The sequence below is a fragment of the Podarcis vaucheri genome (genome assembly GCF_965113315.1).
Source record: "Podarcis vaucheri genome assembly, chromosome: 4".
Lineage (NCBI taxonomy): Eukaryota > Metazoa > Chordata > Lepidosauria > Squamata > Lacertidae > Podarcis > Podarcis vaucheri.
Window position 1 is genome coordinate 78040584 of NC_138762.1, and position 12533 is coordinate 78053116.

General features: G+C 41.4%; 1 protein-coding gene across 2 annotated transcripts in view; it reads right to left on the reverse strand.

Annotated features, from left to right (window-relative positions):
• The window catches only part of TBC1D8 (TBC1 domain family member 8), a 48879-nt gene that overhangs the window by 17595 nt on the left and 18751 nt on the right, over positions 1–12533 (reverse strand). For both annotated transcript variants that reach the window (XM_082218571.1, XM_082218570.1), the window contains exons 3-5: positions 8235–8353; positions 7029–7257; positions 3943–4183 (exon numbers count right to left, since the gene is read on the reverse strand). In XM_082218571.1, coding sequence (XP_082074697.1) covers positions 3943–4183; positions 7029–7257; positions 8235–8353 — 589 coding nt within the window. The remainder of the gene's footprint in view (positions 1–3942; positions 4184–7028; positions 7258–8234; positions 8354–12533) is intronic.

Consider the following 12533-nt stretch of genomic DNA (forward strand, 5'->3'; position numbering starts at 1 on the left):
AAGAATGCAAAGTGTGGGCTAAAGAATCTAAGGAGTGCCTTCTGGCATCTGTGCTTCATTTGACAACAGAAATCCATCAACTCCCCCTGCTCAAGTAGTTTTAAGAATTTAGAATGCCTTTTTCATTTGTGACAGCAGTGTAATAAAACAGCTTGGTGGGCCATTTTGCTTAGTACAGAGGACAGTTTTGCAACCATTTCAAAATCCAGAACAGATAGGGTTGCCATATTTTAAACAGTGAAAATCCACAGATTGATTGATTGATTGGTTTGCCAAAGTTGTTTAGTTTTGGGGGCAAAAGCAAAAAAAATGCTGTTTTTAGCTCCCCTTATGGAAAAACAGCAAAAACAGCACTGCCGACATGGGCTGCGGTATGTCCGGATTTTCCCGGACATTTCCCCAATTTCTGCCTGGACACTGCTGCCAACTGAGGTATTCCAGATATGTCTGAGAAAATTTGGATGTATGGCAACCCTAGAACAGACTAGCTGGGCTTCTGAAGCAAGTCAGAAAGTTTTTATTTTGTTTAAAGACAAACAACAGAAAACTGTACTCAAAGGAAGAAAAGATTGTGTTTACAGTCAAAGTTTCCTCACAAGAAAAAATAATAATCACCTGACAAAGTCAACTAACAATCTGCTAGTATGACTAAGTGTTGCATTGGCTCAGCACAAAAATATTTTTCCATTCTGACCAAAACAGAGTTGAATCAGTGACAACATCTCCAGTTCATTTTGTAGAAGCCTCTTTGCCAGTATCTATATGAAGGGTGGGAACTACTCTCCCACGAAAATAAGTTTCTAAAACGCTTGTTCTTGGAAAGACAACAGATATCACAGTATACTTTGTACAGTCACTGCATATATTAAGCTTTAAATATGTGTATAAAATACACCTATATAGTACTTCTTAAATTTAGGGCTTTTTAGCAGAGTTGAGCTGTTAGATACCACTCATGCTCAGTGTAAATGAAGAGATTTTGTAACACTTTATGGTAGAGTTGTGATGACTTCCCATTTTAAAAATTCTATTCCGTGCATTGAAATACAGCATTAGCAGTACGCATTGAATAAAGGGGAAATACAGAGAATAGTTGACTAAAACATTTAATATCATTGACTGCTGAGTTTCTAAAGTGTAGCACAAACTAAAGTGTAGCACAACACAAACTAGAGCCTTGCACTGGGGCGGCATTTCCAAAGGGCTCTCAGTATTTCAGAAACACATGGGCCCTACATCTGTTGGGAGGGCCATCCCTCCATTTGCACTGAGCTGTGTAGGTGTGCATAGCACTTCTGAAGTGCGGCATGGCTGCAGTGATTCTCTCTCTCTCTTGCTCTTCAAGTCAAACGATGGTGATGGAACTTGCAGTGCGCCTTGGAATGAGGTGTAAGGGGCTTTGGTGGGAAGGGGAAATCAGCAAAAATCAGACTTCTTCTTGCATAAGTGGAAGTGCCTTCAACTCACACAAGGAGTGAACATCTCTGTATTTAAGGCATTCCTTTTAAAAAGACTTCACGTGGTTCAGTATGAGAGAGACCTGCTCTATTATAAGGAATGTGCTTATTTTTGTACTCTTTGAAAAAGCTGCAGCAGCTGGAAATGAAGTAATCCTTTATAGCAACTTTACTTAATTCCATAATTCTTCGTCCACTCTGTAAACCTTTGCTTGAAATTTCCTTCTAAGCAACAAATCAATTTGAAAGCTTTAAGTATGGTCCCACACAATAGCTATAAAGAAAGAAAATGTGTTGGACTGCAAAGAGCAAACAAAACAGAATAATAATCCTCAGTACTAAAATATTTAAGAACCACAGGTATGTGACATAAATAGCGTAACATATAAAGAATTCTGAAGTTTAAGATGGCACTTTGTTTCATACCATATAAACAAAGGAATTCATGCTGCAGATTTGCAAAACAATTCTAACTTATTCTGAACACAGAATTTCAAGGGGGAAAGGTAGACCTTGGAGAAAGTCCAACTGTGCCCCCAAACTGCTGCTTTTAATACAGGACTCCTTAGAGTGTGGTTGCCTACTGCACTAATTATACACACTAAGAAAATCCAGGCAAGATTATAAGAAAGCATCTGCTCAATCATGCAATTCAAACCAGAAAATGTTCATTGTAAGTTGCAATATCACATAATGTAGCAAAATAAAATGCACAAGCAATATCACGTATGTAGCAAAATATAATACACAACGTTTTTGTGCTTTCCACATTCTTGGCAAACAGTCACACAGAGTCCATTAATAAGAGGACGTTTTAAAACACTCATATTAAGAAGATCTTATGTCTGGGTACCGCTGAAAGCATTTCGGGGCATTTAAAATAAAGAGCTTTTGTGGTTATGTAATACTTCAATCTCTCTTTGCTTTTGGGAGCAAATGCTGGTTAATTCTTCTGTAATTCACTGCCTGAGCATTATCCTTTATTAACCTAGGGGTGGGGAACCTGTGGCCCTCCAGATTTTGATCGACCACAACTCCCATCATCCTTGTCCATTGGTCATGCTGGCTGCAGGTGATGGGCATTTGGAGTTCAGCGATCTCTGGAGGGTTGCAGGTTCTCCATCTCTGCTTTAGCGAATGTTGGCTGGAAATCCCATCTCTTCCCAAATGATGAACTACAGGGAAAAACACAACTGGAATAGATCCAGACATATCCCACTGCAAATGGAACTGCTGTTTCCATTCGTGGATGGGACCCTGATTCAGTGGAGGTTGTTGCAGATGGAAGTGGGAGGAGGCATTTTCTAGCACCCTCCTTCCCCCTCCAAATCCATGTGCTATTTATCCACTTTTTTCTGAAGGGTCTTCCAACCATCCAAAGCAGATCTGGGGAGGCAACTGGGGTTGGGGGAAGGAAGAGCTGCTGAAAATTGTCTCCCCACTCTTCTGTCCCAGGGTGCATGGAATCAGCAGAGTTCTGCCAAATCAAGCCTGGATTCAACTCAATATATTTCTTTCTTTCTTTTTAAAGGAAAATGTACCGGCAAGGCAAGATATTATACTACATAATGGGGAAAATGTGTTTGCTTTGGTGGAAGGTGACTCGGAAACTACAACTAATGCAGAATGCAGCTGGGAGTGGCTGCCGGGACCATATAACACAAGGCCTAAAGGATCTACACTGGCTCCCAGTACATTTACAAGCACAATTCAAAGTGTGGGTGACCCTTAAAGCCCTTAACGGCTTTGGACCTGCATACCTGAAGGAGTGTCTCCACTCCCATCATTCAGCCCAGACACTGAGGTCCAGCTCCGAGGGTCTTCTGCTGGTTCCCTCACTGCGAGAAGTGAGGTTACAGGGAACCAGGCAGAAGGCCTTCTCGGTAGTGGCATCTGCCCTGTGGAACGCCCTCCTCAGATATCAAGGAATTAAAAAACTATCTGACTTTTAGAAGACATTTGAAGGCAGCCCTGTACAGAAGTTTTTTTAATGGTTGATGTTTTGCTGTGTTTTAATGTGTTGGAAACTGCCCAGAGTGCCTGGGGCAACCCAGTGAGATGGGCAGAATATAAAAAAATTATTACTATTATTATTGTTTAAAAAAAATGCAGTGTGAAGTTGTACAACAAGGCATTATTCAGCGCAGATCTTGCACAAATTAAGACTCCCTTTTAATCCAATAATGCTGTCATGTGGCCTCCAGGAGATTGCCCACAACAGAATGTGACCATTGGGCTGAAAAAGCTTGTGTGTCTTCCTGCATTACAGAGAAATGCTAAAGATGTGACTGGTTCTGAATAATACCACAAGGGTCACAGGACTTACTTGATTGAAGTTATTTTTGTATTTTGTTCCCTGCCCTTTCCCAGATAGATTTGCTCTTTATTTAGACTTCATGACACAAAGGTAGTGGGGAGGGGCGGGCAGGGGCGGGATATTACTTGAAATATGAGACCCCTTCAACAAAACGATGTCACTATTTACCTCTTGGTGATCAGAGTAGGATCTTGCAAACCTGGATCCAGTTCAAAGACCTCATTATCCAGTAGCCTGCGGAGAGTTACATCTGCCAACTGTTCCATTATCCTGAATGCTTCATCAATATTAAGGAACATAGAGAAATCGCGTTCTTTACTTTGAGTGGTAATGCGGATAATGTCAGTCATCAAGATATTGGAGGTTCTTTCCAACTTCTGGACATCAACCCAGGGAATGATAAGTTTTACTGCCACCATGGAAACACAAAAATATCTATTGAAGTAAACATCAGAATCCAGCAATCTATGTCTCCCACACATACACATACATATACACACACAGTTTCTCCACAAATCTTCTTTGAAGTAAATTCATGCTAGATTCAGTGATACTTCGTTCAGAGTAAGTATATATAAGATTGCAGCAATAATAACAAGAACTTTATTATTCATACCCAGGCCATCTGGCTGGGTTTCCCCAGCCACTCTGGGTGGCTTGCAACATACAGTGGTGCCCCGCAAGACGAATGCCTCGCAAGACGGAAAACTCGCTAGACGAAAGAGTTTTCCGTTTTGGAGGTGCTTCGCAAAACGAATTTCCTATGGGCTTGCTTCGCAAGTTCCTGCTGGTTTTTTTTCCCCCTCCTCCCCCCTTTTTCTAAGCCGCTAAGCTGCTTATCAGCTGATCCGATCAGCAGATAAGCCGCTAAAAGCCGCTAAAAGCCGCTAATAGCGCTAATCCGCTAATCCGTCAATGGGCTTGCTTCGCAAGACGAAAAAACCGCTAGACGAAGAGAATCACAGAACGGATTCTTTTCGTCTTGCAAGGCACCACTGTATCTAAAAACATAATAAAAACATCAATCCTTAAAAACATCCCTAAACCTAAAGGAAGTAAAAATTCATGTTGGGTACTTTCTCCTCACTTTCTTTTATTCTAAACAGTCAGTAAAACAGTATTAACCCAAGCAGGCCATATGCTGATAACCCCATGCGAGGACTGACACACTTACGATGTGGCAGTCACCTCAGGCACCAGATCAAGGCCTGACTAGTATGCCGCTCTGTAGCCGTGCCACAATCTCCCCCAACCACTGTGTGCCACTCCACCATGCCAGGGCTTCCCTGGGCTGCCTCCAAGCAGCAACAGTGGAAAAGGAGGAGGCAGCAGGTGGTGGGGAGCTGATGAAACTACTGACAACGCACCAGGGCCTTTTGCTTCAAGCAGCAAGATGTCCTGAGCTAGCCCTGCTCCATGGCAATTAAATCTGCAGCCCCTGTAGGCAGAATTTTAGGCAACTTTATACAATGTAGTTAAAAAGCTAAATGGGCCATGGGTGCGGACAGAAGGATGTTGCAATGCACAAAAATCCATTCTGTTTCTGGTGAATCCATGTTAAGAGTAGGCTTAGAATATGAAAGGCTGCTTTGGTAAATGAGGAGAAATGGTAAAATAACATAAACATCTGCAAGGAATAACTGTACTTCTGTCAAAAACCATGCATGCACTGATTTATCTTTCAGGAGATTTAATGAGCAGTAATGCAAATTGCATGATTCCTTATAGACACAAGGCTTCCGTATGATACAAAGTTATATTCCTCAGCCTAATAAGGATAATGAATCCTTTGTGGCAAGTCTGTGCAAAGCTGCCGTAAGATAAAACAAGGGACGTCTATCATACAAATTTGGCTACAATCACCATCAGCTTTTTTAATGTATGCAGTAATGTTTCTTAGCTTAAAAATTTAGGAGATACAGTTAAATGAGTTTTACAAACAGTTTAGAACTAGAAAAGAATGAGCAAGCCCCAGGTTACCTCATATAAACCCAGAAATTCTATGTCTCAGGCTTGGAAGATGATCCCATCCCCTTACCACCAGTCCTACTCCTTGTCCTAAAATCAACATACTGATTTTAGACACCAAATTTAAAATGAGTTTCCCCCCTTATCTATATTTCCTTGAGAAGGAGAAATTACAGCTGATCATATATAATATTGACTTCTGGGGTCATTCTTTTAATTTATTTTGATAGTAACAGACACTACTTTTTTCTGGGGGGACATGGGGGACACATACCCCTAAACATTTAAGTTTGGCCTCATTGAGGGACAGTATTTCAATATGAGTAGGAAAATGAGAGTACCCCTAAACATTTTTTTAAAGAAAAAAGCACTAGTAACAGATACAAAATGTATTCACATATTTTTAGTCCCGTCCCCCCCAAGTCTTTAAATGTAGGACATTTTAAACTACAAAACAACAACTGGAAATTAAGAATATAATGTTTCTAACCATGAACTGTAACCAAGGTTTCTTCTTGGTTTACACAGCTTGTGGTTTGCCTGGATTCAAACAAACCACAAACCCATATTCAGACAACACACTAAGCCGTAGCTCACAGCAGTGCAGCAGCAGAAGAGCAAAACAGTCACAATTTCCTTCCCAGGAACCCACAGCTTGTGTCTTCATGAGAAGCCATAGTTTGGTCTAGTGACACATGCAACCTAAGCCTTAATTTACAAGGATGAGCAGAAAGTTCCCTGGTGGTTTGCTGTGTGTGTGTACATGTGTGCATGTAGACAGAAACACGTGCCCAAGTGTGTGTACATCCCAGTACAAAGAAATGCTCCTCTTTGATTCACAAGCATTCTTTTTTGCTTTAATCATGTTATAATGACTTTACAAATATGTTTGCTTGACATTTCTAAAAACAGGATCAGAAAAATGCATGGAGGCTACTAGCCGTGACAGATATTTTCTATCTTCACTGCCAGAGGCAGTATGCTTTTGAATACCAGTTGCTAGGAATTGCAAGTGGGTTATGCGGGTTCCCATAAGCATCTGGTTAACCAGCGTGAGAACACAATGCTGGACTGGATGGGCCTTTGGTCTGATCCTGCACAGGATGGTCTCTTATGAAATGGTCTCTTATGAAAATGTGCCTACTTAAAATAAAGCCGGCCATCTCTGATTTAGCCAAAGGATGAAATAACTACACTTTTAACTTCTTCCTTAGGGAAACCAATTCAGCAGTTTGAAAAGCAAGCGTACAAATCAGTGAGATGCGTTATTGCAGGCTCATACTTACGTTCCTTGCCGAGAAAGAAGGAATAGAAACAGAGGTGATTGATGCTGAGATAGAGCCACCCCTGCCGAGGAACTTTGCCCTTCCAGCAGCAGCATGAGTAAAAGGTTATCAGTTTCTCTGCCTCGGGGAAGTTAAATCTGGTCTCAAATTTCACTAGTGCTTCTCTGAACTTCTCAGGCTCCTCTTCCTGCTCAGCTAGCTTACTGCTGGTTTCTTCTGCTATTAATGCCTAAGTCAATGGCAAATTAATGCATTAGAGGAGAAACTGAAGTGACCACATGCAACTTAATACTTACAAGCAACCAAATGATTTACAAGATTTGCTGTTCAACTTAATAGCTTACATTACATATTTAATAGCAACTAATAAATTAAAACTTGGTATTTGTATAGTGCTTTAAAGCAGGGGTGGTTAGTTTTTGGCCACCCCACTGTTGGTGGACTTCAACTCCCATCATCCCTGAGTACTGGCTGGGCATGATGGGAGAAGGAGTACAACAACATGCAAGGACAAGTTCCCCATCCTTTAGAAGAGGGTTTCCCAAACTTGGGTCTTCAGCTGTTTTGGGACTACAACTCTCATCACCCCCATCTACTAGGACCAATGGTCAGGGATGATGGGAATTGTAGTCCCAAAACAGCTGGAGACCCAAGTTTGGGAAACCCTGTTTGGGAAACTTTCAAGGTGCAATTTCAACCATCCTGAAATTAAGTTGGTATTATTATCATAATAATCAAGACTGCAAAGCCACAATTCCTTAAGCATAGAGTCTGATCATATACCAAATGGCTAATATGTTTCTGCTCCAAGAAATACCCTAGGGCAGGGGTAGACAGCCTAAGGCCCATGGGCCACAAGCAGCCCACGGGGGTAATTTAACCAGCCCACGAGCCGCCCCCAAACTGCACTGCCTGCTCGGCAAGTCCCCACCCACTGCACTAAACCAGTGCAGTGTGGCACAGGGACTTGCTTCCGCAGTGTCGGAAATCACATCTGTGCATGCTCAGATGCTGAAAATTGCAGATGCAGATGCTGGAAATCGTGGCCACGTGCGCTCATGATCCGTCCCAAGGAGGGATCTCTGCTGGAGTGAACCAGCCCAGGCAAAGTAAACCTTGCCAACCCCTGCCCTATGGGAATAGATGTCTCTGCTCCTCAATACTGTTTTGCCCCTTATAAAACAAGTGGAAAGAATGAAGGCCTACCTTTATTTTACCTCTGACAAAGCTAACAATATCTTCTTTATTATCAAATACAGACAAGGTGTGGAGTAGGTTTTGTTCCAGCCACTCCCAGTGATGATTTATTTCCTCAGTTGTGGCACCTGACATAAGAAAGGAAGAGAGGGGAGAACTGAGCAAGACACCAAATGTGGCGAGGAAAGTTTTCAAATTGAAAAGAAAAAATAACACAAAAGTATATTAAAAGTGAGTGTTGAACAAATTCAGACCAATCCAAGAATCTGCAGTAACATACAAACTTCAGTAACAAACTGGCCATGACTTTCTCTGTTTTAGTATCTCTAGTTTAATGCCTGCTTCAATAGCCCTTTGTAGATGCATACCACTATTTAATGCAATTGGGGCAGCAGAACCTGTTATTTCACTTTTGAAGGTAGTCTCTGTTATGGTGAATTACTGTGGTATTTCTTCGGTTATTGTGACCTTTGATTACTGCGGTATTTTTTAAGCAGCAATATTAAAGCACTGAAATAATTATCTGACTACCCAATCCATCAGGTAGACATAATTAAGGGATGGCTTCATCATAAGGACATTTTGAAGATGAAGCAACTTGGGTTATCTGACACCTGCCAAATCAGACCAAAGGCCTATCCTACTCCAGCATCCTGTTCCCCGCTGTGTCCAGCCAGATGCCTCTGGGAATCTCACAAGCAAGACATGAAGGCAACAGCCCTTTCCTGGTGCTGCTCCCCAGCAACCGTCAGAACAAAACACTTGAGGTATTGCTGGGGCACTATCTGCTGAGTTGACTCCAGACTCTTATTTACTGAAGTCTGGTCTCTGGCTATGGCAGACTAAAGGGAAGAACAGACATATAATATTATGCTGCAAAAAGGAACGGGCACTGAATACCATTTTGAGTGCTTGCCACATGACAACTGGAACGCCACATGAAGCCTCCCCACAAGTAAATGCAGAACAAAACTAACACGTTAGGAAACAATGTTATAGCCTGGGCCACTTTGTGCTGTGCTCATTTTCTACTTGCAAGGGTATTTTCACGTAGGGGAGCATTCTGCAATGGTACAGTCCACTCTACCACCACATTCTGCTATATGGGTAGGAAAGCCTTCCTACTCAATACGGCAAGTAAAAAATGAGCACAACATGAAGTGACCCAGACAGACAGGGAGCAATAGAAAATGAATGCAAGAGCAAGATTGCTACAAAGCAAACAACCATCCACCTACTTGCAGAGAATAAGTAAGGCTACAATCCTGTAGACATGGCAATAGATCCCACTAAATACAAACACCTAAAGTACTGTGTTGTGAATTAGCTGGATTACAGGAAGAGGAGGAAGTAACAGTCACCCTTTCCAGACCATTAGCCCAAGTGACAGAGGAAAAAGAGAACATCTGAGGATGGTAGGGGGACAGGTAAACATAATCAGACCCAAGTACTGCAACCATTAAAGATACTGCACGTTGCCACACATAGCAGAGATGATAAATATAGTTAAATATTTTTCCACTTTCCTCTGGTAGGTTTCCCACAGAGAATGCCAATTGCAAGGGAAACTTTCCAAGAGTTAACTTCCTCAACAGGAAGACCTCGTGATGGCTCTTGATAAACACTATTAATCAAGATAACTCCTGCTCAAACACATACACACACACAAAAACATTAGTATTAAAAATGGCATTTGATAGCTTGATTTTTTTTGTTTGTTTTTTACAAAAGCTTGCATAGCATTGTTAGAAGCTGTGGAGCTATATCTGACCAATGTTGAACTCAGTAACAAAACAAACAGAACTGCTGCCTCTTAGAACACCTTTATATGAAAGAGAAGAGATGGAAGCAGAAAGCTTTCCCACGGAAGTATTTATACATGTATTGATTATGCTTTTATTCCTTAGTATGGGGAAGAATAAGGGGAAGGTAGTAAGGCCCTTATACAAAATGGGGAACAGGCAAGAAGGGTTTGTTTCTTGATCATCCTTAAACTCAACACACAGCAGGGCAAATGTTTAATGCTAATGGATGGTTGATATTTTAGCAACTAATATGTTTTGTATTACTAGCAGCTTTAAATTCTGTTGATCTTTTGCTTTATGACTGCAATCTGCTTTAAGTGACTTTCGAGCAAACAATAGTGACATATGGGCTAAGTTGTGTAGATTGACTGATAGATTATAGTTATATGCTTAATTTTACAACCAATTGTTTTGAAATTGTTTCGTTTGTTGGTTTCATGTTTCTGTATGTTGTAGCTTGCCCCAAGACTGATTTATGATGAAAGGAGGGACATTAATTTTATAAATAAACAACATCTGCATGCTACCACTGCCAGAGTCAAGTCTCTTTTCGCTTTCATTATGAGCTAAATTTCAACCACTTCTCTTTGTCCAGATTTTCACTCTGTTCCTCTTTCAATTCCATATGTAGTTATTAAATCAAACAGCTGAATTAATCATTTTGGATTCCCCCACCACCACCCTCCTATCTCACTATACAAGATAAGGAGAGGGGAAAAAAAGATTCATTTCTACCTGCAACATAGCATTCAAGATCACAAGCTGGAAATTGCAATTATTTTGGCATTACAATCATTGTGGCATTCCACAGAGTAGGTTTGCAGAAACAGGGGTTGAGAATCATTAAACAGTTCCAGGATGTACAAAATTCAGACTTTTCTATTTCGGCTGTATCTAAAGTTGTGTGGCAAATCTCATTACACTAACAATAGCAGCGTTGTTAGAAACAAGAACTATGAGAGGGCAAAAAAGGAAGATACATAACTGTATCTAGCATCATTACATTGGTCCAAGGAGGAGGAAAGGATGAAGGAGCAGTACAAGTAAGCAGGGGGTGGGGGGCAACTGACATCTACATAATTATTTACAGGGCTGACCTCATCTTGCCTCTTACAGTACATTCTGAAGTAAAGCAAAGATACCAGAATGCAAGATACACATGTATTATGTCAGGCATAAAAACATCACGTGTAACTAACTCATCATGTAACCCTTAAAAATACTTGAAATAAGAGGCATGGATTATTTCTGGCTTACCACTTATATTTTAAAGGAAAAGCGCCTTTCTGCACATGTGTACCCTTCATTACCAACACAGTGACATATCTAAACCAAGCACAAAAAATCTAGTCACTTGCAGTGAACGCAAGAGACAATCTCGGTGCTTTTGCCCTTCACTTTCTGCAAGAAGGTCAAAGAAGCAGTATGCAAAAATCGATCCTCCTGGCTGAGAGAGAAAGAGTCCACCTGTTGTTTTCCTGACTGCTATTGTCAAGCCTAGAAACGCCGTTTCAATGCTGCTGGTGGCAGCATGCAATGGCAAGCAAATTTAAATAATTTATGATCCAACTCCACACTATCTCACGAACCTCTATGTGGCCATAAAATTGCTTCAGCTGCACACTTATGATCGATACAACATTGATCCTATAACTATAAATTAGTATCCCACTAGCTATATAAATTAACTTATCATAATCTTCTGCAGTGAAAAGGCCTTGATTTTCAAGCTCTAGTGAGGAGAAAGAAAGGACAGGAGACTGATTCAAAGAGGGTGCTGTAAGGCAGCATAGGAAGCTACACACCTTAGGGAGAGGGGACACAAGTATACAAACTGTGGCTGTTTACACGGCACTGTAAACCAGCCAGGGTTGCTGGTTTAATGTGCAGGAGCAGTGTTCTGGTGCATGCTGCCTAATTACTCCCACTTTACTCCTACTCTGTTGCAAGCTGTGGGAACTGCAAAGTGGTAACTGAGCCTGGCTTTCAATTGCGTCTGTGCCTGGGATTCTAGTTCTAAACCATGATAGGCCAGAAGTCCTTGTCTACAGTGATGTGAACAACATCCTTGAACAACAGACAGGGGAACCAAACATTATTAACGTTGCTTTCAAATAAGAAACTGAATCATGCTAGTAGCAAATATGGCAAGGCAAGGAATCCTTTTAAACCCAAAGAAAGCAGTAAAATTCCCTACAGCCTTAAAATGCATTTTGCTAATCAAAGGGCTTGAGTAGCTTTAAGAGAAGGAAAATCAGAGTATACTAAACTCACTTTCTCCGTTTTAACATACAGTCATACCTCGGGTTGAAGTAGCTTCGGGTTGAGTGTTTTCAGGTTATGCTCCATGGCGACCCGGAAGTAACGGAACGAGTTACTTCCGGGTTTCGCCGCTCGCGCATGCGCTCAAAATGACGTCACGAGCATGCGTGGAAGCTGCGAATTGCGACCCACGCACCTGCAGATGTGGGGTGCGTTCGCTTCAGGATGTGAACGGGCTCCA